This window comes from Sitodiplosis mosellana, unplaced genomic scaffold, assembly GCF_009176505.1.
Source record: "Sitodiplosis mosellana isolate CC-2019 unplaced genomic scaffold, AAFC_SMos_1.0 Smas_scaffold_1, whole genome shotgun sequence".
Taxonomy (NCBI): Eukaryota; Metazoa; Arthropoda; class Insecta; order Diptera; family Cecidomyiidae; genus Sitodiplosis; species Sitodiplosis mosellana.
Genome location: NW_022595244.1, coordinates 16,944,653 through 16,971,264, shown reverse-complemented (window position 1 = coordinate 16,971,264; position 26,612 = coordinate 16,944,653). Strand labels below are relative to the sequence as shown.

Here is a 26,612-nt window from a genome sequence, read left to right as displayed (position 1 = left end):
AACGATTCTCATCTGTTCCGCTTACAGAAACATTAACAGCGCTCGTCAATGTTTGGTTCGATCATCAAACGGTGACAGTCGAATAAACTGTACGAAAGCAATTGAAAGAGAAAATTAATGTTCTCAGTCATACACACATTTGTCGACTACGACAATTTATTTGTTGAGAATTTTTTTTTCGGATTGCAATTATGTCGTTAATATCATCGTTTTTCGAGTTTATGAAGACTTCACCGTAGATGGAATAGTTGAAAATTCGGTTATATTAAAATTATGTCACTTGAACGAACTGAAGCGAAACAGTCAATGGATAATTACGGTTTCGACTTTAAACTTTAGAGTCAAACTTGTTCAACGATCGTAAATGACCAGAGCAAAAAGCAAGGCAAGAAAGTGGATAGTTTCATTATGGAATAGGCGCGACAAAGAAATATTTTCTAAATTATTGATGAAAACCTTCGTCATAATCGAGGAAGAAAGAAAAAAAAGCTTCAATCCATCGATTGGAATTGATTTATACTCACGGTTTTTACAGCACATTTTCTCTCTCTCTCTCTCTCTCTCTCTCTCTCTCTCTCTCTTTCGATCGCTTTCAATTGCTATTTCGATATATGCATTGTTTGATGGCTGTAATTTCCATGTCATCCTCCATTCGATCATCTTTAAAGAAAACACCGCGAGAAATCGAAAAGATGCGCGCGACACGTTCACACACACACATATACACACGTCAACCGAGAAGAATGCCGTGATGCTTTTAAAGTCGATGACGCAGGCTAAAGATGTGACATTCAGTTGTGATGCCATGCAGATTCAATCCAATCACGCACAAAAGCGTACAAAATTCTCTTATAAATATGCCGTCATTCCGAATGGATTTCGGTTTTCATCTTTGCTTCATTTTTTTTTCGGCTGGTATTAAATGTGTTCGATTTTTATGATGACGGTCTCATGTACTTCATAAATTTGAAGTGCGCATGAAGAGTTGAGTGACAATGAAAATTTAAACGATTTCTTTTTTTTCATTATTTGTTGTTGTTTGCACGAGTATGTCAATCTTGCGGCGTGTGTGTGATTCGAAGAAATATACCGATTTCAGTGCGTTGAAAAGTGAATTGTCATAGTTGATGTTATTAACACGAATAGCCTTCAGAGTATTTTCTTTGACCAAGTCACTTATTTTTCTTCCGCAATTCAATTCCTCCCGATCAACTACGCTATTTAATGGTTGTGATCATTTGTCCTCTTGCCCGCAGGTGAGAATTTGATGCGGTTAACAAAACAAAACTTGTCAAAGTGATCATGTCGCACACGAGATTGATTCGACGGAAAATCAAACCAAATGCTCCCAATGAAACGCAATTTAAATTTTGACTCCAGTGTGATCGGCTATTTCAATGGCACAGATGAGAATGATCAAATCACACACAAATTTTCCATTCAATCCGAAATATCAGCGATTCGGGTGACTATATTTGAATTTTGGTTGTCAACAATGTCGATGATAGAAGAGAAAAAAAAACGCGAACAATTGATACGTTTAAATGTCGTGGACGGCTGTTTTTGCGATTTAACTCAAGTTGAACGGGTGGAAAAATACCTCGTCATCCATTTTAGTCGCTTTATTTGATTGAACTTCATTTCGCTTTTTTTTCCTGCTGAATCAACTCCAAATTGTTATGCCAAGCAAAAGAAAAAAAATCTATTGATCTCTTGATTTAATACGCTTGCTCTTGTGATGGAACACAATAAGTTTGGAATAATGAAAAAAAGACAACATTTTCGGTGTTTGTTTACATGTGGTTGTCAAACGACGTGATATTTTTTCTTGAAGAGTGATTTGCACAGAGTTTACGAATTAAAGTGAAGGTCATTTGATGCACGATCTGTTTGCACAATTGAAATCATTGGCCATTTGGCACCACTGTCTTTAGTGTATGTCTACGGCATTTGAATGCATGAACTTAAGGCCTTTTTTACATTGACATTTCGACGGATCTGCGGCTTTTACCGCGAGTCGCAACCAATGCGCGATTTCCTAAAACGTAATTCGATGCTATCAACCAAAAACCGAAAAGGCTGGCTAATATTCCAAGACGCGTATGTTACACATAACATTTGACAATTTAACTGTCCGTAATATCCACGTATGCGATTCGAATTCCAATTCTTCCTGTTTCAAGGAAATGGTCCATAATTAACGACTTGAACGCGAATCAAAAGTGTCATACTGTGGTATAGACTCCATTTACCCATTTGCTGGTCGGTCGCGCGGTATATAATTAAACAATGGCCATTGCCGATCGTAATCTGTGACATATTCTCATAGTTCTCTGCTGGCATTCGGTCATGGTACACATTTGACGTTGCCATACAGATCGGAAAAAAAAGACAATGAAATAGGTAATTTGCTTTGATTATGCTAATGATCGTTCGTCGGTTAAGTCGTTTCATTTTGTGGACACTTCATTCTGTTTGGATTTTTTTACGTTGAGTTATTTCTTTTTTTCACCCGAGATGCTTTGAAACTTTGTCGAAGAGGCGAAGCACACATACACAACATCTCGAATCAATCAGTTGGTTAATGAGTCACGGTTTGGTTTTTTCCCCTCATTTCGGTGTGCGGTGTGACCGTTTGAATTTGAAGTGTAGTCAGGCAAAATAATTGAATACGAGTACGTTGAGTATGTAGCCGCCGGCAATATTTCGGTCTCAATTAAAGTTAATTACATTCTCATGAAATTGTTTGTCTTTCTTCTTTGCATGATTTTTGTCTCCTCAGCCCGACAATTCTCGAATTGGCAGTTCGTTTGTAAACGCGCGCACACACACACACACATTTTTCTCACCAATTGACTGTCCACACACAATCAGTCGGTTAAAATTGAGAAATCGAAGATGTGTTTGCATTTTGAAAATGGCTTTCGTCGGCCCGAGCTAATCGACATGACGTTGCGTCGAAAACATTTAATCGACCATTTAATTGGTCAAACGAAGAGAAAAAAGTACGAGACGAATAGGTAAACGTGTTGTTATTACGAAGCAAATGCTTTGAATAATAAGTTAATGGGATTTTTGTTATTGACAAAGCAAGAAAAAAAACTATAACACGAAACTGATTCATAAATTTGCCCAGAAATCGTATATTTTCCGCCGTTTCACTTATTACGACGTTTAGTTGAAGAGCAAAACTGCAATTCGAATTTGAGAAAAGCGTGTGCATGAAATTGTGCATGTTTGGCGCCGACTGCTCATGCTCATTCACCTGCACCTCATACTTTTTTCGACCCAAATTTTGCGCTTCAATTATTGTTTATTCGATGCCAAACACTTTTTCTTTTCTTCCCGAATTCAAGCTCGACTCCGTTTGTCTGTGAAATCGCCATCCACAAATTAAGGATTTGCCTCATTCGCCCATTCAACATCATAAAATGCAATAATAAAAATTTTAAGACTCATGTTTTTCCTGCTCTCGAATACATATTTCTCTTTTTCATTTAACACGATCGAAATTGGACGTTTAGCTCAGTTGCTCGGGGCACAATAAAAATCAATCATCAATTCAACAACGAACTTATGTTCCAGATCGTTATATTCATTTGGATTTTATTCGATCGCACCCAATAATATTAAACCGAGCATTCGAGAGAGAGAGAGCTAAACTCACCACATGGCTTTCATGCCAACAACTATTTTTAGTTCTCAAACTAATAAATAATTAAATGGAAGCAAGTACAAGAATAGAATTCTCAACCAGAATTTCAGCCGAAAAGTTGTGTCTCTGCCGCATGGCCTTTGTCATTCTTTGTTTTCATTGCGTGAATCGAATGTCGATCTGTCTTATTTCGATCGAGTTTATTTTTTTGTGTATAATCGACAAATAGACAATGAAAATTTTAGCAAAAAATACCAAATGTTGTTTACTGACCGAATTAAACAACTGAAAGACATCATTCGATTTGAAGATATTTTTGTTTTCTTTGCTTTTGTTTACACCAACGACTTTGATTTTCCAACACTAGTCCAAAAGCCAAAAGGTGGATTTGTGATGGAGTGAACAAAAAAAAGAGTGCTATTTGAATATCGATTCGCAATTTGATAAATTACTTTTCGAAGCATAGCATTCCAATTTATTTCGATGGAAAACAAAGCCACCGAATGAGAATGTGAATTGCGCACTACGACCAAAATGTTCCACAATGGCCAGTCTGACACGCATCCAGCGACATTGACGACAACAATAGCGAGGTGCAAACAAGTGGAATGAAAAAAAGTTATACAAAAGCTTATGATCATGTTCCGAGTTTACTGGCTACGTCTGTATAATTTAAAGCAAATCGATCGACCAAGTATTTGTAGCACAGAATTAATAAGTTCACGTTGGTTCATTCATTTTATGTATGTCTTTCTGTGTCTATCACTGTGGCCATTGTTTTGTTGCTGAACTTTCAAGCAGTTCGCATGATTTGTCAACCCGAATTCATTGAAAATGCGCTATTTTTCAAGCACTGACATTTACTTATTGAACAACGTATCGATTGTGCAAGTTGTGTGGATTTTATCAAATCCACACGAATCAATGTGAACTATGACATTTTTCGACGACAGTTGAAGACAAAAAAAAACGTGTTTTTCACTGGATTAGTAACAAGAACGACACTATATTTTCCCTTTCAAAGAGAGTTTCTGTATTGTAGAATTTCAGCGATAAAAAAGACATGAATAATTTCAATGTAAGTAATATCGAATTTCTTTTCCCAATTCCAGATATTTGGCCGAATCGAATCATCAAATCAGCTTGATTGTTGCGTGTTGTTGGTGTCAAGTACAATGCAACTGATGCATCAATGTGCTACCCCTCTGAATTGATACTGAAGAAAAATAGAGAAAATAAATGAGTGGCCGACATCTAGACGCATTGTCAGCGGAACAATTCCAAAAGGCAAACCAATCCATATCGAATCTTCTATCACTGCAAAAACAAATGGTTATGTCACCAAGTAGACGGTCTTCACCACCGCAACTAGCATCACATCCGATGAATATGCACCTCAACTCATTCGCTCATTCGCAATTACATTTGACGAATCAAATGCACCAAAAATTAGCAGCCGGCTTGCCGCCAAATCATTTGAATCAATTTTTGAAAAATGCATCATCGTCGAATGGTAACCGAGGTTCAAATGACAGCACAAATAATCATCGTCATTCACCAAATGCAATGGCATCATTAGTTAGTTCATCGTCAAGCCCATTGAATCATCTACAAAATATGCAGCCGTTTGATTTTCGTTGTCTTGGCGCCGGTCTATCGGGATTTCCGCCACCATCGTTAGGAAATGCGTCCGGAAGACTCAGCCCCGATATGGAACGAATTGAGCGTCATCACTTGCAGCAAGTGGCAGCGGCACAGGCGGCGGCACGACGAAAACTGAGTGAATCAGCAAGTAGTGGAAATGACAAGGCACTGCAAAATCATGCGGCTGGCCTTATGAACATGGCAATGGCTGGGCATCATTTACCATTTCCATTGCCTCCGCAATCAAATGCACTGAATCCATTAGCAGCTAGTTTGATGGCATCGCAATTTTCCAGCCTAATGAATAATTCGGCAGCCGTGAATTTGGCTAAATCGAAAAGTTTATTGGAGCAACAACAACAACAGCAGCAACAGCAACAACAACAGCACCAGCAACAGCACCATGAATCGCGCAAAGAATCGAAAAGTGAATATCGTGAACGGAGCAGCAGACACGATGACTCGAAGCAAAATTCGAGTGCATTGAATCTGAGCCGAGATTCGGGTAGAGGAAGCCCAAAGTCGATGACATCGCAACACAATTCACGACAACGTGCACCAATTAGCATGAGTCAATCGCAAGCGAATCTGGCAGAACTTCGAAAAACACATTCACCAGCCAAACGTAATTGGGGATCGTTGCCATTGAATTTGGGCACACAATTCATAAACCCGGCCACCGGAAAGAAGCGTGTTCAGTGCAACGTTTGCCTGAAAACGTTTTGTGATAAGGGTGCGCTGAAGATCCACTTCTCGGCGGTGCATCTGCGGGAGATGCACAAGTGCACGGTTGAAGGTTGTTCGATGATGTTTAGCTCGCGACGAAGCCGAAATCGCCACAGCGCCAATCCAAATCCAAAATTACATTCACCACATTTGCGTCGAAAGATTTCGCCACACGACGGCCGCAGCGCCCAACCACATCCAATGTTGTTGCAATCGCAAGGACTATTGACACCCGGTATGCATCCATTCAATCCGTTCCCATTACTAACGCCACCACCAGATGTAAGACATTCATCGTTGGCCGGAATGGACTACAAATCGAATGCAAAGTACAACGACGATCATATGAAGAATTCGATGTCGGAGAGCAGCAGTGTGCACGACGATCTCGACGATGACGACGATGAGGATGGCATTGTTGTTGTTGGCGAAGAAGACGATCCAGATGATATGAACAAAACAAATGACTACGACAATGATTCGGTGGAAAATCATGGTGCGTATGATGAACCGGCCGATTTCAGTGTGTCAAAGCGAAAGAAAATGCCAAGTCCATCGGAAGGCGACAACAGCGGTTTTGAGAGCAACGATGATTCATTGAGCGTGGCTGATTCACACAGCAACAAAGACGATTCAAGTATTTCGCACACGAAAAACAAACGCAAACGAAAAAGCCAAAATCCAATACGATTTGCTGTGCCAATTACAAGCCACATGGACAGCATGTCTGATGAGAATGACTCGAGTGACATTAATTATGCGCGCAAATCGAAGGCACAAGATGAACCAGAGGCATTGGTGAAACGAACACGATCCGAAAGCGATGCCGAAAGCACGGGCGAAATAAAGAAACCGACAGACAACGGGGTCGATGACAAACATTCACGATCACCAAGCACAACACCACCGATTCGCGAAAACCACGACAAAGCGGAGAAAAAAGAAACCGAAGCAAATGGCCAAATCAAACCAGATGAAGAAGAGCCAATTGAGTCGAAAGATGACACCGAACCACAAAATCTAACATTGGACTTATCAAAGAAGCAAACCGACAGCGAAGATGAAAGCCCATTGATCAACGAAAATAACAATAAAATTGACAAAATTAAAAGAGAATTATCGCGGCCGCCAAGTGCATTACGTTCACCAAAGAATGACAGTGAAAACGATCACAAAATTTCCGACGAAACAAACGCAAAAAAATCATCGGAAGGGAAAAAGTCTGAACGCCATGATTCGATATTGAAGCAGTACGATTCATTGTTGAAAAATCATAATCCATATGGAAAGGGTGGTGCGGCAAATCCAATGAATTTATTCAATTCATCGATGAATTTCATGCTGAATTCGGCACCATTGAGTCCAGCCCGTTCACCATCGTATTCGCCCGAAGAGCGACGTTCACGTCACGCATACGACTCGGATGAGAATGTCGAAGAGTATGAAAATGATTTGAGTGACATTGAAATGCCAATCGATAAAGAGAACCCACGAAAGTGCACGGAATGCGGTGAAGTCTTCCCAAATCACTTCAATTTGAAAGCGCATTATCAGCAGGTGCACTTGAAATTGCTGCACAAATGCGATATTGATGGTTGTAATGCGGCATTCCCATCGAAACGAAGTCGTGATAGACACAGTTCAAACTTGAATTTACACCGTAAACTGTTGTCTACCTCATCGTCCACATCGAATAATCATCATCACAACGATGAAAATAACCAAAGCGCTGCATCGATGGCAAATTCTGCGGCGAGTCGATTGCAAACGGAATTCTTGGCACGATTGTATGCCGATTCGCATCGGCTACCGTTTAATTTGGAAGCATTGAAAAACAATTTCCCCGACATGCATCCATTTGCAGCCGCTGCAACCAATAACTTTTTAAATGGCGATTCACGATTCCCAGCTACGGCTGGACATCAGGCACCAAATCCATTTCTATTTCCGCCACTGAGCGGTTTGGCCGGTTTTCCAAACTTTTCATCATTTGCACCACATCTTCTACCTCATCCTCTGAACGGTCTGTCGTCTTTATCGCAGCAGCGTCGACAATCGTCCGATTCAAGTTCACCGTTGGCCTGTTCATCGCCACGCGAACAGGAGCGACGCACTCCAATCGATGAAAAAACACGCAACAACATCGATGCTCGCTTCTCGTGACCACCATTCGATCAAAATCCATACATGAGGTACTCTCGATGGTAGAAAAGAATAGAGCAGAACAGAAAAAAATGATTAGCGATTTCAATCTGAATTTTGAGAACAGACAATTATGAGGCATAGAGTTTAAATTCTGATGGAAAAAAGTGCAATAACATTAACGATTTAAAAATTTATAGAAATATCATCATCGAATGCATACGGTTCAAGTCAATATCACACACATTATGCGTATTTTAAGCACATTTTGAACAAATGCACCAACATTTGCTTACAAAAAAAATAATTATAATAAAGTACTTCAATACATTTTCTTTTCAATTTAAATTTACATATAAACAATAAAGGTTGCATTAAATCTTACTCGTACCGAATGTTATAATGCGATAATTAGTATAAAACACATGATTGGAAGGTGAAAGTTGAAGAATTTGTCATTTTGCAAAGAAAAGAAAAAACGTTCACCGAAAATTAATAGTAAATCGTTTGAAAACTACTTAACAAATTCAATGAATGTATATTTACATTAGATTATATGAAAAAAAGCACACAAATTTCGTTGGAATATACACACACACACACACACAAAATGCGAAGCCAAACGAAGAAAGATTACAAAGTAAAAAACATGAAATACCTTAGAAATGAAACGAATCAAGCTCTTCAATGATTATACATCTGGAGTATTATTATTCGACGTTTAAGTTTTCGAAATGAAATTTACCGTGGCGGTATTAGCAATCTTTGAGATATCGTAAACAAATTTAAAGGAAAAATGAAAAACAAATTTAGCTCTTTAATGTTAAGTACAATTGTACACAAATCAAGTAAAGAAGTATATCTGTCGAATTGTAAGCTAACGGTTAAAAAGTTAGGCCAAGTGTTGGAGTCAAATGTCGATTTGGCCAATTCAGCAAACATGATGGAAAATCTTCCAAATCGACATTTGACTCCAGCCTAGAGTATAATATGAAGGAAAAAGGAAGAAGAATTATATGACATCACCGCATCAGTATCTTGTTATTTTAAGCTCTGGAAATGAGAATTATGTATAAAATAATCTAGTGTAATGAACTGGCGAGGCTTCAATGTATCGAAACAAAATGTATCACAAAGAGAATCAAGTGATAAGTAAATGTATAAGTAATCAACAGAACATCCATAGTAATTTTTCTTCTCTATATTCAACAACAGAAAAAAAAACATTATATATTCAAATAATAAAGTATACGAAATGGATATTATGATCCAAATTGAAAATTCCATACATGCACACACACACACACTTCTTTTGAGCTCATCTTTTGACCATTGTCCATACACCATAAGTAATCTTTTTGGCAGAGAGAAATGCGCTGACTTTTGACAATTAAACATATAGCAAACATTCAACAACAGCAATGAGTAGATTCACGTTTTAAATAGATACAAATATTTAGCACAATTACAAATTGTAATAACATAACCACACATACACACACACAAGCTGGTAAAATGAACTTTGTGTCGGACAAAAAAACGAACAAATCCGATTTGATTTTTTGCTCAAACTACATTGGCTGGCGTAAGCTTTTCAATTTGGATCGAAATTTATGAATATAAAAAGAAAAAACCTACACACAAAAGAAAACATTACAAAATTGAATCACCATCGATCGAACGAGAATGACGAGAGAATGAATCCTTGTCGATTTTTCTAACATTTAAGCATACCGTTTACGAATTAGTGTTTATTTAAATTAAAATAAAAATTGAAAGAAAAGATAAATTTCATCAATCTACATCAGTTATCGTTACAATAAAAAGCTACTTTTATCGTCTATCTTTATATGAGAAACAAGAAAAAAACAAAAAAACAATGCATAAGAACAAAATTAGTGAAAATCAAAGGTATATCTAATTACTGTATCCAATTTACAACGTAACGTTTTAAGTAATCAAAGAATTATTATTGAATAAAGTGTCAAAATAAATTCAAAAGAAACAAAAATCGTTTAGCTCGTTTTATTTTCATCTGAACAATTTCCACGAATGTGGCTCGTTATCGGAATCTCTCTTTTACCAGCCAAAATAATGTAGACATATTTATGTAAGCGACATAAATAACAAGTCGTCGAGCGGTGGAATCAAGAGCAATTTTTCTTACAGCTTTTATGAGCGAGTCCGCGCTCTACTCACATCAAATTGCCTGGTATTTATTTTAAGAAAAAAATTTATTGCGGTTTTGTCTTTCGACAGCCCGTGATCGCTTGTCTGATTGGAAATATCAAGTAGGTGGAGTCGGCTCTTATATGTCATACAGTTATTTTTATTTTCTTTCAATTTTTCGTCCGTTGATTTCACTCTAGATTTTATTATTTTTACGTGATTATTTTTCGAACGAGCTCCGCCTTCTCAGCCAGAATCCTTTTGAAATGATTTGTCTGCAGCTGAATTTGACTTTCGAGAAAAACCAAAAACTATACGAAATATAGAAATCCTGTCACCATAAAATTGTCTGCTTCACAAAAGCCGTAAGTGTAAGTAGAAAATGGATCGGAGAAAAGCTTAAAGTGAACGCAATGCTCGAACATTATGGTAAGTTTTCGGATTTCAATGAATGCTGACGATCGGACTTGAATTACAATTTGCTGGGGTGTCCCGTATGAAGAAGGATTCGTTGAGATATCTCGACACCAGACCAACAAATAAATGCTTCACTTTGGCTTACCACCGTCTCTATGACAGCAAAACAATAAAAACCACCATGCACGAGCTATGGATTTCTCATGTTCCGTTCATGTAATTCGGTTTTGTGCTGAAATTCGATCGTTGCATTCAAAGTGATCTGAGTACATGATAAACCCACAAGAGAACAACGAGAACATAAAATGAGTGTACGCATTGTAAATGCACAGGCGATGCACTTGCCACAGTGGTAGATATCATTGCAAGAGACTAACCAAATAAAGTCAGAACATGTTCAGAGAATACCATTACCGTATAGCCATCACATAGCACTGCAGTAGAGCAAGAACAATTCACTGGCAGTTGTGTGCAAAAGCCATATGATACACGAGATAAGCGCATATTGGCTTCATTTGACGTTGGAATGTTTGCAATTTGTCTCAGCGTCGAAAGAGCAGAGAAAAAGGAGTGAGAGAAAGAAAGAGTAAGAGAAGGAGAATTGCATTTGCTCCGGTACCGTGTGTGTGTGTGTGTGTGTGTGTGAAGTTTTGAAACTTTTCCGACCGTAAAGCGCATACAGTTCTCGGGCTATATTCGTATGAATTGCGTGTATGTGGCTTGCATTTAATAGATTGCAAATCTAACAGAGCAGTGAAAAAAAAAGTAAGCAATAAAAGCCAAGGCACTGCCATGTGCTTGTGCATGGTATGCACTGTGCACACTGCACATATATGTATGTGACTGGGTACCATATCGGATGAAGAGGAATACGGTTTACGCAATGCATTGAATTCGCAATTCTCACTAGCCATTATTGAAGTTATGCATCCGACAACGATTTACGATAATAGGATTTGTTGCGCCGCAATGTACAATGTTTTTTAATTTGAGGAGAACGAGAACTTTTCTAGCAGCGCGATAATACACACATACACACACTAATACGGGCACAAAAGGCAAAAACACTCAGCACCATACACAAAACATACCACTTTTCCAAATGGAGTCGAAACAAGTTCCGTTCTCGATTCGTCCATGAATATGGTGAGGTGACTCTTCGTAGTGGCAAAAATTAACTTTTGATTGAAAATGTGCAAAGAACCATAAACGAGAACGGACCCAAACTGAAATGCACCATATGCTTTCATTGCGTACATAAAATCTGCATCAAATACCATATACACAGCGAATGCAATTTTCATCGGGTCGGTTGTAAAATATATTGGAATACACAGCAAGGAAAACACATTAGATGGAAAATGCAAAAGTGCCGGAAAAAAAATTGGGTGCATTATATGTAAGAGTGTGTGTGTATCTTCATCAGTGGGGTTGTTCCATTCATTCATTCATTCGCCTCTTTCCTATACGATTCACGGCAAATGATAAGAATCCTAGAAACGTATCACTGCTAAAATACAATAAAAACTTTTTTCAACAATACAATTTTCTAGCTTATGTTTCTCAAAATATTACCAATTTATCGGCAAAGTGACAGCAAATCACTACGAAACAATATAGTGTTTCGAATGAATTGAAATTTCTAAAAAATACGCTTGATTCATGAGTTTTCGAAGGGATCAGTCCTTGTAAAGATAGATAAACAGTACATTTGATTGGATACGTATGTCTTTTCAAATGGCATTCCATATCAATACGGGCGAAGAAATGCGAAAAAGTCCAGAGGCGCCAATTTCATTTGCTGCAAATACGCCTCGGTGTGAAAACAATCATGAAAAGGTTAAATGATTAGGCCGATATTTTGCGCATATATACATACATAAAAATTGAGTTGGTTTCCTAGTTGAACATAATCAAATCAAAGAATCAAATATGGGGCTGACACATGCAATCCGAAACGGAAACTTCTTTGGTTAGACAATTATCTATCGCCAAACCGTTGTTGAACTCGATTCGGGGAAACTGGAATTTGAATGAATGCTAACATGTATGCGTCGAATTTGTTAAAATCCACTCCCATGGAGAACAAACGAAATCGCAACTTGTCAAGTACAATGAAATGGCATTATCTGAACTGATTGTGTGCCTTCAAGAACTTGGCCACTGAAAATTTATAGAGATTTTTTTGTTGTTGTGGAAATATACTATCAAATGCTTACATACAAGCGATAAAAAAGAGCAAAACGAATGGATGGAAGCTATTCCGATTCATGTTCAAGGGATAAAATAAATCACCGGCCAAAGTGAATTGCAGTTTCCATTTGGTGTTGTTCAAATTTTTTTTCTTTCGAGTTTTTGTTTTTGCGTATTTGCATTAAAAACTGATTAACGTTCCGGCCAAAATTTATATGAACGCATTAAATTATTTTGTCGTATCAGCTATTCCATGCGGATTTTTCCATTAAAGTCCATTTTTCGTGCATCGCACACAGACAGTATGGCCTCATTCGTTGTAATTCTCGCTAAAACGAAACCGCCCCGGAATTTAAGATCTTCATAAATCTGCCACAAATGAACTCACTTTTAAGCGTTCTCCATTCGAAGGAGTTTCGTATAAATAAATGCGAACGAACTATTTCAACCAACAATTGTATTCTTCAAACGCACGGCATTTTGTACTGACGATTTATGTCCAACAATAGTCAATGTGTGTCTAGTTCATGGAAATCCAACTGGAATTATCATCATCGAGCGAATACTGTATTTTAAAATATTCAAAATTAACATGATTAACATGATTTTCTGTTGAAAATAGTTAGCTAAGCACTTTGTCCCAAATATTGGAAATTCGTTGCATTTTTCATTGCGCCGCGCGCTCTCAGATTTCCATTCTAAATATTAGTCTCCAACAATGCAAACAATGTTTCCAATGAAGCGAAATTGTTCATTTTATGTTGTTAAAAAGAAATGAACGAACGAACGAACGAATAAAAAAAAACGATCCCCGCTCACCATTCAATCATTTTCCAAAGTACCCCAAAAATTAATCGATAAATTGGTGTTATGGCACCAATGCATTTTATCTATTGCATATTTCATTATGACGTGCTGTTTGTTTAGACAAATGACTGAAATCCTAATTAAAATTTCACGTTGCATGGGCAAACAGGCGACGTAGACGTCACGTCCATATTGCGATATAGCTCTATTCGGAACTTTGAAGAAAAAAAATGTAATTGCTTTGCTCTTATTGCTCCCCCGCACAATTTAATTGCCGCGTATTGAGGTCCTGTATGAGTTGTCATTCAGTTGAGTCGGATCCATTTCAAAACACCCAAAAGTCCATTCGATTTGTCTTTTGTTGTGGTGTGGCGGTGCGACGATTAACAAATGTGAACGAATGAATGATGAGAAAAATCGAAATGAATTAACATGCGACTATTTATTTTCCACCTAAAGTGGAAGTAAAACGAACTAGGATACTCCATGCCCTGCTCCTAATTATTATTGTGCCATAGAAAATGGTTTTGTAATTGTAATTACTGAATGGTGATTTCGAACATAAACAAAATGCAACTCATGTCAAAATGAGCGAAATGAGCGTATGTGTTATTGGCAATTTGCTGCTAAATAATTCATTGTTTGTGTAGAGGAATCGCGGCGGCGGCAGCAGTGGCACATGTTTCACGGGAGATTCAACCGGTTTATGCTTAATTAAAATTTTCCTCTCATAATTTTGAGCTATGCTCGCCGACAGTTTATGTGGCACATAGACGGTTTTCATAATTTTTGTTGTTTTCTATGCCGTTTTTTTTCCCTTTCATACGGTCAGTATCGAAAAGCAGTAGCGAACTAGTGTGAATCGAGAAAAAAATCGTGACATTTTGCGCTCAATTGAAAATCGGCACGAATCAGCAAACGTTATAGCGAAACAGCGAAAATGCACAATAATTTATTCAACGCCACCATGTGATTGTCGTGACATTTTCCCCAGCGAATAGCAACTTCAATAATAATTTTAATTGCAATATTTATAATATTAAAAAAAAAAACATAAAAGACCGAAACAGAGGAAATCACTAGAGGTAAATTGGACGATTAGCCGCATGAACAACACTATGCTGTGTAATAATGCGTGCTCAACAGAAGTCTCAATCGCTATTCAAATCATCTTGGAAAAAAAATCAAAGGCAAAATATTGATTTCACGTGACGAAATTCAGTCGAATCGACAACAACAACGCTACAGGAATTCACTCGAACAGAATTGAGTGGGTGTTGTTGGCTTAATGAAGTTTTAGCCGTAAGCTAAAAACGGGATATGTGACGCATATTGAATTGTATATGCCCACATTAAATTGCATTAAGGTCAATGCGAATCACCGAAATTCGATTTCTGGTTGTTATTGTGATCGGCTTAATTGAAATGTCATCAACAAATGAAATTATGATCAACAGCCTTCGCTACTGCCGTCACCCCAACATTCAACGGAATATTTCGACCTCATTTACAGAATACCAAAAAGAGTTATAAGCCAATAAGCAGTAACTCTTTCGTTTCATTCTCGTGGCTCTTTGTGTGTTTGTCGATATGGCACTTTGATTCCCTACGTGCGTATTTGCTCATAAGCCGGGAGAGATGTGAGTAGCCGTGCGACGACTTATTATTGTGAAACATAAATTTGTTTTTCTCAGCGCACACGAAATTAATACCCGTACAGCGTGAATCACATTGTTTTTACGATGAAAAAGGATATATTTTCAGTATCCTTTTCACAATTCGAAGCAGTCAATAAACTACAAAACCAATTTCGCATTCATAACGCAAGTAATAAATTCAATGTTTCACATTTCGGTTCATTTCCAACGATTCTTTTCTCTGACTGCCTTGCCTGTCCAAGCGTTTCGGTGCCCACGAGAAACAAAATACGATATTGGCCATAACATAATCAAGTATAACCACTTGAGCAAGCTCAATTGCGATTGATATTTAATTTTAGTATGCGCTTATGAAGTCAAACGAATGGGTGCGGATTGAGCGAATATTCGATACGCATTTTGGATCATTGAGTATTTTCTTCCTTCACGTCATCACTGAGTAAATACGCAACAGGCTATTTGCCACATCAATTTTTTTTCGTTAATTTTTTTCTGACTCGCAATGAGAATTTCGCATCTATTTATTGTTCCGAATGACTTGCTTCATTTCCCTTTGCCATCGAATCAACTCATCTTCATCCGATTCCATAAAATGAAGAGCGTTTATTTTTCAAAAATGATTTTATACAAATTTGTCGCCAGCTTGCGAGTGGAAAAAAAGATCATCATAATTAGAAACCGTAAAGATTCTTCCATAAAATAAGGCAATGCTGTGGTATGCATTAAATTCCATAAACTATGCGATGAACAAAACCTGCGGTTATTTACTGATTTCATACATGCGGCGAATGCACGATGCATCGCGGCACACATCGTGTGCTGCGTATTAAGCAGAATTTTCAATTGATTATAATTTTTCCTTTGGTCCTTTGCTATCATAATCTTTAAGCGTCGGCATGTAATTTTATGGGCAGCTATTATGAATTTATTGCATACTCGATTCGATAGGTTGATTTGAAATCGAAAGAAGAAAGAATTCGGTTCAACGAATTTGAATCTCGTGAAAAGAAAATTCTAAAAAAATATTTGTCATAATTTCATGATTTATGCAACAATGTTCAAAAATATCAAAATCTATTTTATTTTCCAACGATAGAAACTGTCCATACAAAATGATTGCTCTTTCGTCCCACACTACGATTCGTTCATTCCGTTCCCATTCGATGTTTCTCGTGCGCTGCACTCGAATGCTTATTGCCGCAATGTAATGAGCTGTTATCATTAACATTGTACTACAAACCATCACAGACGCAGTAATTCGCCTGCAAGAGATGCTGACTTTGGCATCTATCTCTGGCTCAGCTTTGATGTCATGACGATGACTCATTGGCCAGCGTTTAACGCTCGATATTAAAATCATGTACTCCTTTTTTTTGTTCGAAAAACTTTTTCTGCATTCCGTTCGTCGGAGTTGTTGAACAGTTGCTTTTCGCTTTAATTTTTACTGGGCCATTATATAATCAATAATTTCAAACGTAAAAAAAAACGGCAGCAACAAAATCGAAAGAGAGACCGTTCTTTTCTGCGAAAATCAGTGAGAACTGGCAAAAAACGAACGAACAAACGAACAAAAAATCAAGTGCACCAAAGATAAGCAAAATGCGAACGAGAGTCAGGTAAAAGAAAACGAAGTTGTACTTTGTAGCTACTGGTTTCTTTCATTTCTGGCTTAAGCCTGTCGTTAAAACAAAAGCAACAGATATAAACAATAATTTGATGAAAACGGCTACCGTGTTGAATAGCTTCGGTTCGGGTTTTTTTTTGCATGCGCACAATTCTTGGAGAAACGAAAATTTCTCATGAAAATCAGCATTAAATCAAGTGCAAGAATACATGGCAAAAGGCAGAGCATGGCAACAACAGCATTAATGAATGAAGATCACGGCAAAATATCGTCTAAAATGAAGGAAGATCATGAAAAAACATTTCACTTTGCATCGATCTCTTGATTCATCAATGTCTCGTTTTCGATTTTAGTGTGCAGCGAACTTATAATTTATGTTGTATCATTTGATACACTCGGTCTGTCTCCCTCCCGTGCGCGGCTCCAGCATTCCTTCAGCTGCAGAAATGCACTTTTGATTTAATGCCCAATTCGCGGCAATGTAAATCCTTTTTCGCCAAATAGCCACCACACTGAACACTGTACACGTGTGTGTGTGTGTGTGTATGTGTCGTTCATCAATTAACGAGCAAATGTTTACTTACCTGCCAGTTTTTCTCATGGCTGTGAAGAGACAGCAAGAGACAAGTGGTGGCGCGAGCACGCTTAACGGTTTATTCAGAAATTGCAGATAAATAATGAAATTCGGTTTCACATCGCAATATTATCATTATTCCGTGTGTGTGTTTTTTTTTCTCTCTTCATCGATACAATGTGCAAACCATAATAAATTAATTGCATAAATTTGCACACGTGGAGCGCGAGTGCGTCGTCTCGCTGAGCGCGTTCATGTGACGAATGATGTGAAGGTGATAAATCAATACGACGCTTGCCGCACATTCGCCTGCATCAGCGCAATTAATTTATGCGATATAAAATGGATATTTTGAATGAAATGAAAATGATATAATAGAGGTATTTTGCAGCAAAAATTAATCAGTTTATGAGTGATCGGGGCCGGCTCATGAATGAGCAAGTGAAAAATGAAATTGAATACAAATGCTGCATGCATGCATACGCGGTGAATTGAGTGAAATGAAATTAGCATAAAGCATGCCAAAAAGTACACTATCAACGACACATCGCATCAAAAGTGCATTGCTGTGCATTTACGTATCGAAACGGAAATTATTATACGCCGAAGGCATCGATTCATATACTGGAGCACCGGAGAACACTTATCGATAACTGTGAGTTGAGCTCTGGCCCGTTTCTTGACGCATTTTTGTTTTCATTCGAATTATGAGAGCGAGCGAGATGAAGAGAGAGAGAGAGAGAGAGAGAGAGAGAAAACGAGAACAATGTTATTTAAGACTCAAAACATTCAATAAATTTGCAAGTGAGAAAATTTGCAGCCAAATGACCTGGCGGCGATGAACGTTTTTGTCGGCCCAAAATCAATCAACTAATTACACACAATTTGCGAAGTAACCATTTGCATCGTACTAATGCAAATGGGGATGATATTGATTTCATCACTCGAGATAAAAAAAAACGTGTGAATTTGCATCTTCACAAAGACGTACGCTGCTGATGAAGACATCATTATCCAAGGGAAAAACGAACAGCAATACATTTGACAGTCGGTGGATCAATTTCAATGGATGAAAGCAAGAAACCGCATCATTTTACATATTTACCGAATAACAAATAGAGTTGGAGTCGTCGATCATAAAATCAAATGAAATGTAAATAAAAGAGATGCGTCAAACCACAAACTCACAATAGATTGGATAATGCGGCATGAGGGAATTTTTTTTTGTTCCTATTAACAAGAAATTGTACGAAATGAAAGCAAGATACTATATCAGTTTCACCGTTTGATATATGTAATTCGTCTATGATAAATGGGTGCTTCACTTATCATTTGAAAAATTGTAGTCTTCCAACCGCAACAAGTGAAACCGCATGGATGCGCATTGATCGCATTACTCATAATCCATTTGAACCGAATGCGAGCCAACCAAACAATCGAACGACTTTTATCAATTTATTGTTGGATGTCAAATTCGACAGCAGCAACCCATTTTTAGCAGTTGGAGCCGAAACGAAATGAATAAGCTGGTCAACAAAATGAAAAATATGCGGTGGCTCGACTCGACGTCGAATTGAACAAAACGGAGGGAGGTTTTGAAGTGGCTAAAAACCAAAACCACCAACAGACACACATTCCATTTTTTTTTCTCATTCGGTGAAAAGCAACTACCCATAAATTTTAATCTCATTAACATGTATATTTGAATCGTCATCGCAAAGAATCGACGAGCTCAAGTTGAAAGAAATGGAAAAATGCTCAATTTTTTGGATGAACATTTCGTGGTCGGCTTCTTTTTGGATCAATAACCAAAATGAATTATGACAACAACAAAAAATGATTTCGAAGCAGTGATTTTGCATTTTGATATTCAAAACGTGCCGAACCATTCAATTGATTGCATATCATTTATTACGGTTGATTTGACCATCGTGTTTATCATGAACACGCTCATTGAAATGACACGTGAACGAATGGAAGCATTCTGAAAAAAAAAACAAAAACACATTCAATTGAAACGAAGGAAAAAACGAGAGAAATCAAATCACTTTGACGAAATGAAAGAGTAGCCCAAATGTACCGACACACAAAGAAAAGAATTTCAAATAGACAGTAGGAAGAGAGAGAGAGAGAGAGAGAGAGAGAGAGAGAGAGAGAGAGAGAAAGAAAAAAAACCGGCGATGAAAACTTGCAACTGGTTTAATAGAATAATATGTTGAATGCAATAGCTATCCGTCTAGGTATTAGCAGAAGTTCAAAAAGTTAATTTTTCTAAGTGGTCGCAACCTTTTCGACGCAGCCGACATCATGCTGAAAAGTGTATGCAGCAGAATGGGCAGTTAAATCACCGCAAATATATGTGATGAAGGTGGAAGATGCGTTGAAATGTTCATTTCGCCTGATACAGCACGTCCGGCGTGCATGCACATACAAACACAAAGGCTTGAATAGCGATGGAAAAAAGGGCAGCAAAATTAAACAGAAAAAAAATGAAAGATAAAAATAAACGAAAAACGCCTTTCTTTGTTGTCTCCCATCGTAGTGATTCGGCAGCAGCAGCAGCGACGGCGGTGGTGGTGATGTGTGCTCATCACTTGATGCTTCGTATTTTTCTCATTATCAATATTATTTCTAGTGGCTGTTTTTATCTACTGTAGCAAATAGATCATGCACACTGCTTGAGATTGGATCAGTGCCGTGCACTCATCATGTGTGGTGATATTCAATTCAATGGCATGAAATGCCCGGGCGCGCATCACAATCCACTCATCATTACATTTCGTGAGTGTGGCGTGTGAGTGTGTGTAAATGTGTGTAGCAAAACTGTGCACGGCAGTTACGTTAATAAACATCCATATCGCAAAACGTGCACGATGACGATGAGCTAAAACAACAAAACGTACCAAACAACTAAGCCAATAAAATAACACACACAGACACATAGAGAGAGAGAGCCGAATGCATCCATCTTCAGCGCTACACCGCGTTGCTTTCGTTTCATTATTATTCGCACGAAGCGCTCTTTTGTGGACACGGGGATTTTCCGCTCCAATCCATCGAACTGCCAACAATTTCAGTTCGACATTCGACGACCACCGTTTTTTTTTTGTGTGTGAGTGCATCGTTTGATCTACGAGCATAGCAGCAGCAACACGTACGGCTTCTCTATTTTCTTTTTCTTGCCATGTTTTTCATTTCACCTTTGTGTGTCTGATAGTAGTTGTTGTGCAGCTATAATAGGTTGCAAACAGTTGCTTCGCAAACGGTGTGTTTGTGTGCAGTGGTTCATTTGACCTCTGTGCAGATTACATGTTGTAAATCCCACCGAAACTATCATCTTCATCCAGTAAAATTGCATATAAATTCTCTACCAAATTTTATGCTCTTTTTGCGTTTCATCTTCTTACATATTGCTGATGGTTTTTTTTCTCGCATGATACATGAACTTCATATGTATCATCGCTTGATCCCATTGATATGCTCGCGCGGCTACATTCTCGCAAAATCCCGGGCTCATACTTGACAAAAAAAAACGACATTAAATAGAAATGGGAAAAAAACACGTATCAAATCGCTTTTTATTCGCTCAACCTTGGGTCCGTGCTCCATCTCTTTGGCTGTTTGCGACTGACTGAAAAAAGGAAATAAAACGTGATTTCATTTAATATTTTCAAGACTGGGCATCACATCGAAGCAAAACACAACTCATTAAACTGATAGGACAAAAATGGATGAAAAAAATGTTCCATTAAAAATTACCAAATCCAAAAGAAAAAAATTCCTTCAATGAAAACATTGGTTACATTTCAACTTGAATCACCGTTTTTTTTTTTCAAAATCCTTTTCAAATCGTGCAAATATTGTTGCGATCAAACGGTTTCAAAGAAGTCAAAGATAAAAGAGAACATTTGGCTTTTGGATTTGCTTGTCAATTCAAATTCCTTTTTTATTTCATTCCTATTTAATGTTGCATGTAAATCCGACCAATCACTTTGAACGCCATGCATGGTATCTAGCGAATGACTATTTTTTTTGTTTTTGTTTCTTTTTTTCCGTGTACAATTTTCGTTATCCTCGTGCCGGAGTGAGTGCAGCGTAAAGGCAAATGCCTCTTGACTAATTTATTACCAAAGTTTGATGAATTCAAATGGTACAAGGCGATAATAGAAACAACAATATGTATTGCCAAAGTATAAATCGCCCGAGTGAAGAGAAAAAAAACACTGCGCACCGATCAAACGCAAAACAGAGGGGTTGAAAACATTGGCTGGTATTTTGTATTGTAGGAAAAATGACAGTGGAGAAAAGGGAAAAAAAAACAGAGCAAAATATTCAAATAACAGACTTCGCATAAATCAAAAACTCGCCTCCTACAAGGTGTAGTGGGATTCACATCGCAATATTTCAATTTGTTTAATGCATTTTTATGCATTTGCACACCTTTGATCTGACTCAAGATCCAAACACTACCGCAAGGGACAGTCATTTTACGTATTTAATTATGGTTTTCCATGTTGCAAATAGAGAGGCATGGAGCGGCCTTTATTTGGTAGGTCAATTGAAGTGACTCTGAATACAACCCGAATTGAATGTGGGAAGGAACTGGCGCGCATTTTTGTCAATACACAAGTAAATTGAATGGTTTCGCCCAATAATCTGGTTATCTCCAGCAATAATTTAATTATTTCGCCGTCAATTTTTCAACGTAGAAATTGAAAATTAATTTTATTGCATGTTCTCCAATGACCTTGCGTGCACTGCAAAGTTTATTTTTAGCATGACCTGTGATTAAGTAGCTATACGACAGGATGAAATGTGTACTGCTGTGAAGGATAAGAACGTTGCGAAGATTCGCATTTTGAATCTAAATGTCAATATGTCTAATGTTGTGCAAAAATTAATGGGTAGGATGTTCGTTTACATCCTCGCACAAAATGAATTTAAATTTCCATGGAAATCGAACTAATTTCCATGTTCGTAACACACAACAACGAACAACCGCATTCAATCACAGAATAAGAAAACAGTTACGCCGAACCCATTATTATATCCATTGTTTGGAATCGTATGCAAATTTTTCGGTTTTGTGTTTCTTGTCTAAATGTAAATTCAAATTCACATTTGCTAAAAACAGCGTAAAAGTTCTTTTTTTCGGTGGATTTGTTAATCGCGTCGCATACACACACACAAACACACACATACGATACTACCCAGCACAATTAGTGTATATTTACAAATAAAAAACAACAACAAGAAGAAAAATTAGTGAGCTAATACAAATTGTATGCCAGAATTAAAGGTAGAAATTTGCAAGAGAGAGAAAAACGACTTCCTTAATTTGTGTTCACAGAAGAGGAAAAAAAGGTAGCAAGTGGCAATAAAAATGAGTGAAATTAGATATGTGTGCCGCATTTCGTTGGAATTGGTGGCGCGCGATTGAAACTATGAGCCCCATAAATAAAGTGTGGAAATGCATAAATGGCGTAGCAAAAAGCGTCTCTCATCTAGAATACATCACATACTACACACACACACAGTACACACACAGTACACACACATACACACAGGTGCTCTAATTTGAGTTCCAACTTCTTTCGTTCCGTTTTTTTTTCGTCCACTGCTGTTGTCGTTGTTGTAATGGCAATGCAATGCATATGTACGTGTAATCTGCAATAATAGCAAAAGCCATCACAAAAGTACATATCATCGATTTCCTTGTACACACAATTCACTTTTGCCGGTGTGCTGTTTTTTAATTCAGGATGTGCATAAATATTATTTTACGACGTCCGATCGCTTTGAAATTGCAATATGACACGCTAAAGTCGTTCTTATCGATTTTCGCTAATCTCTTTTGAAAAACGGCCGATTGCACGGCAAAGTGCATCACCAGCCACACGATACACCGTTTTTCTGCACTTTTGTGTATGATACAGTCTTGCAAAACGTCACCAATTTTCAGGCCGGATGATCCGGTATGTTGCTGAGTTGGGCATGTGACAAAATTAATGACACAAATGCGTGCATTGGATAAGCCAAAACGTACCCAATGAATGCGCTTCGTGTCATTCTGACTGGGTCTTCGTTGGTCTCACTAATCAGATGTCATGCGCTTGTGCAAGCAGAACGGAATGTACCATGAAGAAACAATAGCCTAAAGTCTAAAGAGGCAAATGGCCCGTTTTTTCTGTTTTTTCTTTGTTTCTCCTTGGCTTCATCTAATATCACTTCAGCGTTTACCAGTTGGAATTGCGTTGACCAAGAAAATTGTATGAAATTACGCTGGCACATACTGTAAACTATAATGCCAAACGTAACAAACCACGAGGCTATAATTTATCTTCACAAATTACATGGTATTTTCACGTTTTGCAAACGCAAAGATAAACAATGTCTCCTAGGTGTCGTTTACGTTATGTCCTACGAGCAGTTACACTCACCAATATCCAACCGATAATCAACATATTTTCTAATGGAACTGCAGTGACGGTGTTGGGTCGGGTGAATTACACACATGCAATTTCGCATAAATGCATTTTGCTTTTGTTGTGCTGTGTGTTTTATTTTCAAACAAGTTTTCAAAGACATGCGCGCTTCGCATGCATATGCAATTTGGAGGCAATAATGCATACGGATGGCACCGCCTGCTACGACTCTATACATATATTTAAATGACAAGGAAAAAACAATACAACCATTTCATAATTGCTGATCAGCTAGTGTCAGACTCCCAGGTAATTCAAAACATTTTTTTAATTGAATTGAAAGTCCTTCGCAATTAAAATGATGGTGTTTTGAACGAGTTTCATTTCATTTTTCATTAGAATGGATAGAACAACAAAGGGAGTGCATTTGCATTGAATTCGCAGGACGCTTGATGCTCAGCTAAGCAACATGGCAATGTTTGAACCTGCTTTTCCGAAGAAAAAATCCGAAAAAATGAAACATTCAAAATTGGAAGCAAAACTGATCGCATATTAATTGCAGTAAAACGATTAGTCAATGTTGTGTTCGTTCTTCGATTAATCGTTTTTATGCACCGAATATATTGATGGCCGCACTTTTCAGCACGCAATAACCGAATCGCGAACCAAACTATGACCTAAACAGCAACAACAAAAAACAGTCAAAATACAAAATTCTGGAGCTAGTGAAAAAAAATACGACGGCGATTAGTTCTGTGTTTTTGTGGGGTTTTCTTTTTCTTCTTTTTTCTTATTTTTTCTTGCGAGAACATGATGAATGGGTTTAGCAATTTAGTTAGTAAAGTAGTCAAATGGGAAGGAAAGATGCGAAAAATGAGTTGGTGCTCAGCGAACACAAAATTAATATGAATGAAATTGAATACTAAAACGTAGATTTGTTGCATTTTCGATTTCATTTCGACTGTGATCGGTGTTCAAGTAATTCCGCCCCGAAAACGGCACACATACATCGAAATACACAGTCGTGAGAATAAATCGGCCAATTTAATTGATGGTTTCTTTTGCGTGCGTCGTGTTGTCAGTGATTTGTGGTTCGGGTGCAGTAGTAGTTGCCGTTCGGCTGTGGTAACATTTTATGATTTCAAACTACTGTCGGTTTCGATGTGAAATTCACGTATTTTTCGTAGAATTTCGGTAGAGTATGAAATGAAATACGCTTGTTAGTCGTTTAGATGCTCAAACCAAAATGAACTCCAAACCTTTTCAAATGAAATGACAGCATCTCCAGTAAGAACATATTATTTTATGGACTACAACGCAAGAATCATTCCAAATACAAACAAACCAATCAGTTGCGTATAAAATTTAAAACAAAAAAAACCCATAAAGCTGTAGCGCAAATATAAGTAGTAAAAGATTGTTATAAGTTATCAGAGATTGAAAGCTCCTTTTTACCAACAACCAATACCCACTATATTGGTCAGAGAGGAAAATTTAAATAAAATCATCGATTTTTGGGTGAAGGTTTTCGACAGTTTATCAAAGTGCATTAACGTTGTATGCATCAAATGGGATAGGTAAAGTTCATTATTCTGTGAGAGAAAAATTGGTTATGTTAAGTGGCAACTTGCACCGTTTTGCTATCGATTTTCCTGAGATCGACTTTGATCGACGTCAACTACTTATAGGTGCATTTTCGACATCAGCCGTTTCAGCTTTACAAAATACGACAAGTAAAAGGTAATGCTCGAGCGTAAACTTCGGTCATAATCGATTGTTGTACATGAATTAATTTTGGTCGGAGGGATAAAGTTTCTCTGGCGCAAAATGAGAAATCGAAATAGGTTTTCATTTTGGTAAAAAGTTGATGTTCCATGGAATTTCCACCATATATAATGCGCAGCTAAAGCGAAAAATCTCATCCATTCGTAACAAACTGGGTTGCACTCATTTTTTCTTAAGTAGGATGAGTCATTTTTTTCACAAGTCGATTTTTTTAATCCGCAGAAAAAAACTTACTCTTGTTGTGGCAAGCAAAGCCTTTCTCCAACGACCTTTGTTTTTTTCGAATCAACTTTTGCCGGGAACACTTTGTCACTGCATGGCTGCAATGAAACAAAAAAGTGATCTTGCACAGTTTCCCACGAGCGATGACTCATCTGGCTCACCGTCTGCAGTGGCAACGAGCAATAAGAAAACTTCGTCAGAAAATTAATTGAAAATAATTTGCAATAATTATTGAATTTGCCGAATGCACGTCGAATGGTGACGGTGTGGTGTAGCGTTCGTTTCTTGCACATGAGCATAGAATGCGTTTTGCTTATCTTTATCAGAGGCCCCGTCATTCAGTTTTTTTTTGTTGTGTTCGTTTGCTTTCTTCAATTCTCGTTTGTCGATTTTCCCATCATCGCCCGCTGCACCTCGACACGAATGAGCAAGTTGATAGTATTTACATGAAGTGATTGCACGCTGTAAGCCAGAGAATAAAAAAAATACGCCAAGAAACCCCGGAGAACGTATTATTCTGGCGAAGAGAGAGAGAGAGAGAGAGAGAGAGAGAGAGAGAGAGAGAGAGAGA

The 26,612-nt window shown here is 37.7% G+C and overlaps 2 protein-coding genes across 2 annotated transcripts in view; both read left to right on the top strand.

Moving 5' to 3' along the window:
- The window catches only part of LOC129574203 (putative uncharacterized protein DDB_G0277255), a 34,141-nt gene extending 23,963 nt beyond the window's left edge, over window positions 1–10,178 (top strand). Inside the window, exon 2 of the mRNA XM_055455861.1 lies at window positions 4,768–10,178. Coding sequence (XP_055311836.1) covers window positions 4,895–8,188 — 3,294 coding nt within the window. The 5' untranslated portion in view covers window positions 4,768–4,894 and the 3' untranslated portion in view covers window positions 8,189–10,178. The remainder of the gene's footprint in view (window positions 1–4,767) is intronic.
- The window catches only part of LOC129575250 (protein canopy 4), a 381,491-nt gene that overhangs the window by 265,509 nt on the left and 89,370 nt on the right, over window positions 1–26,612 (top strand). The window lies entirely within an intron of this gene.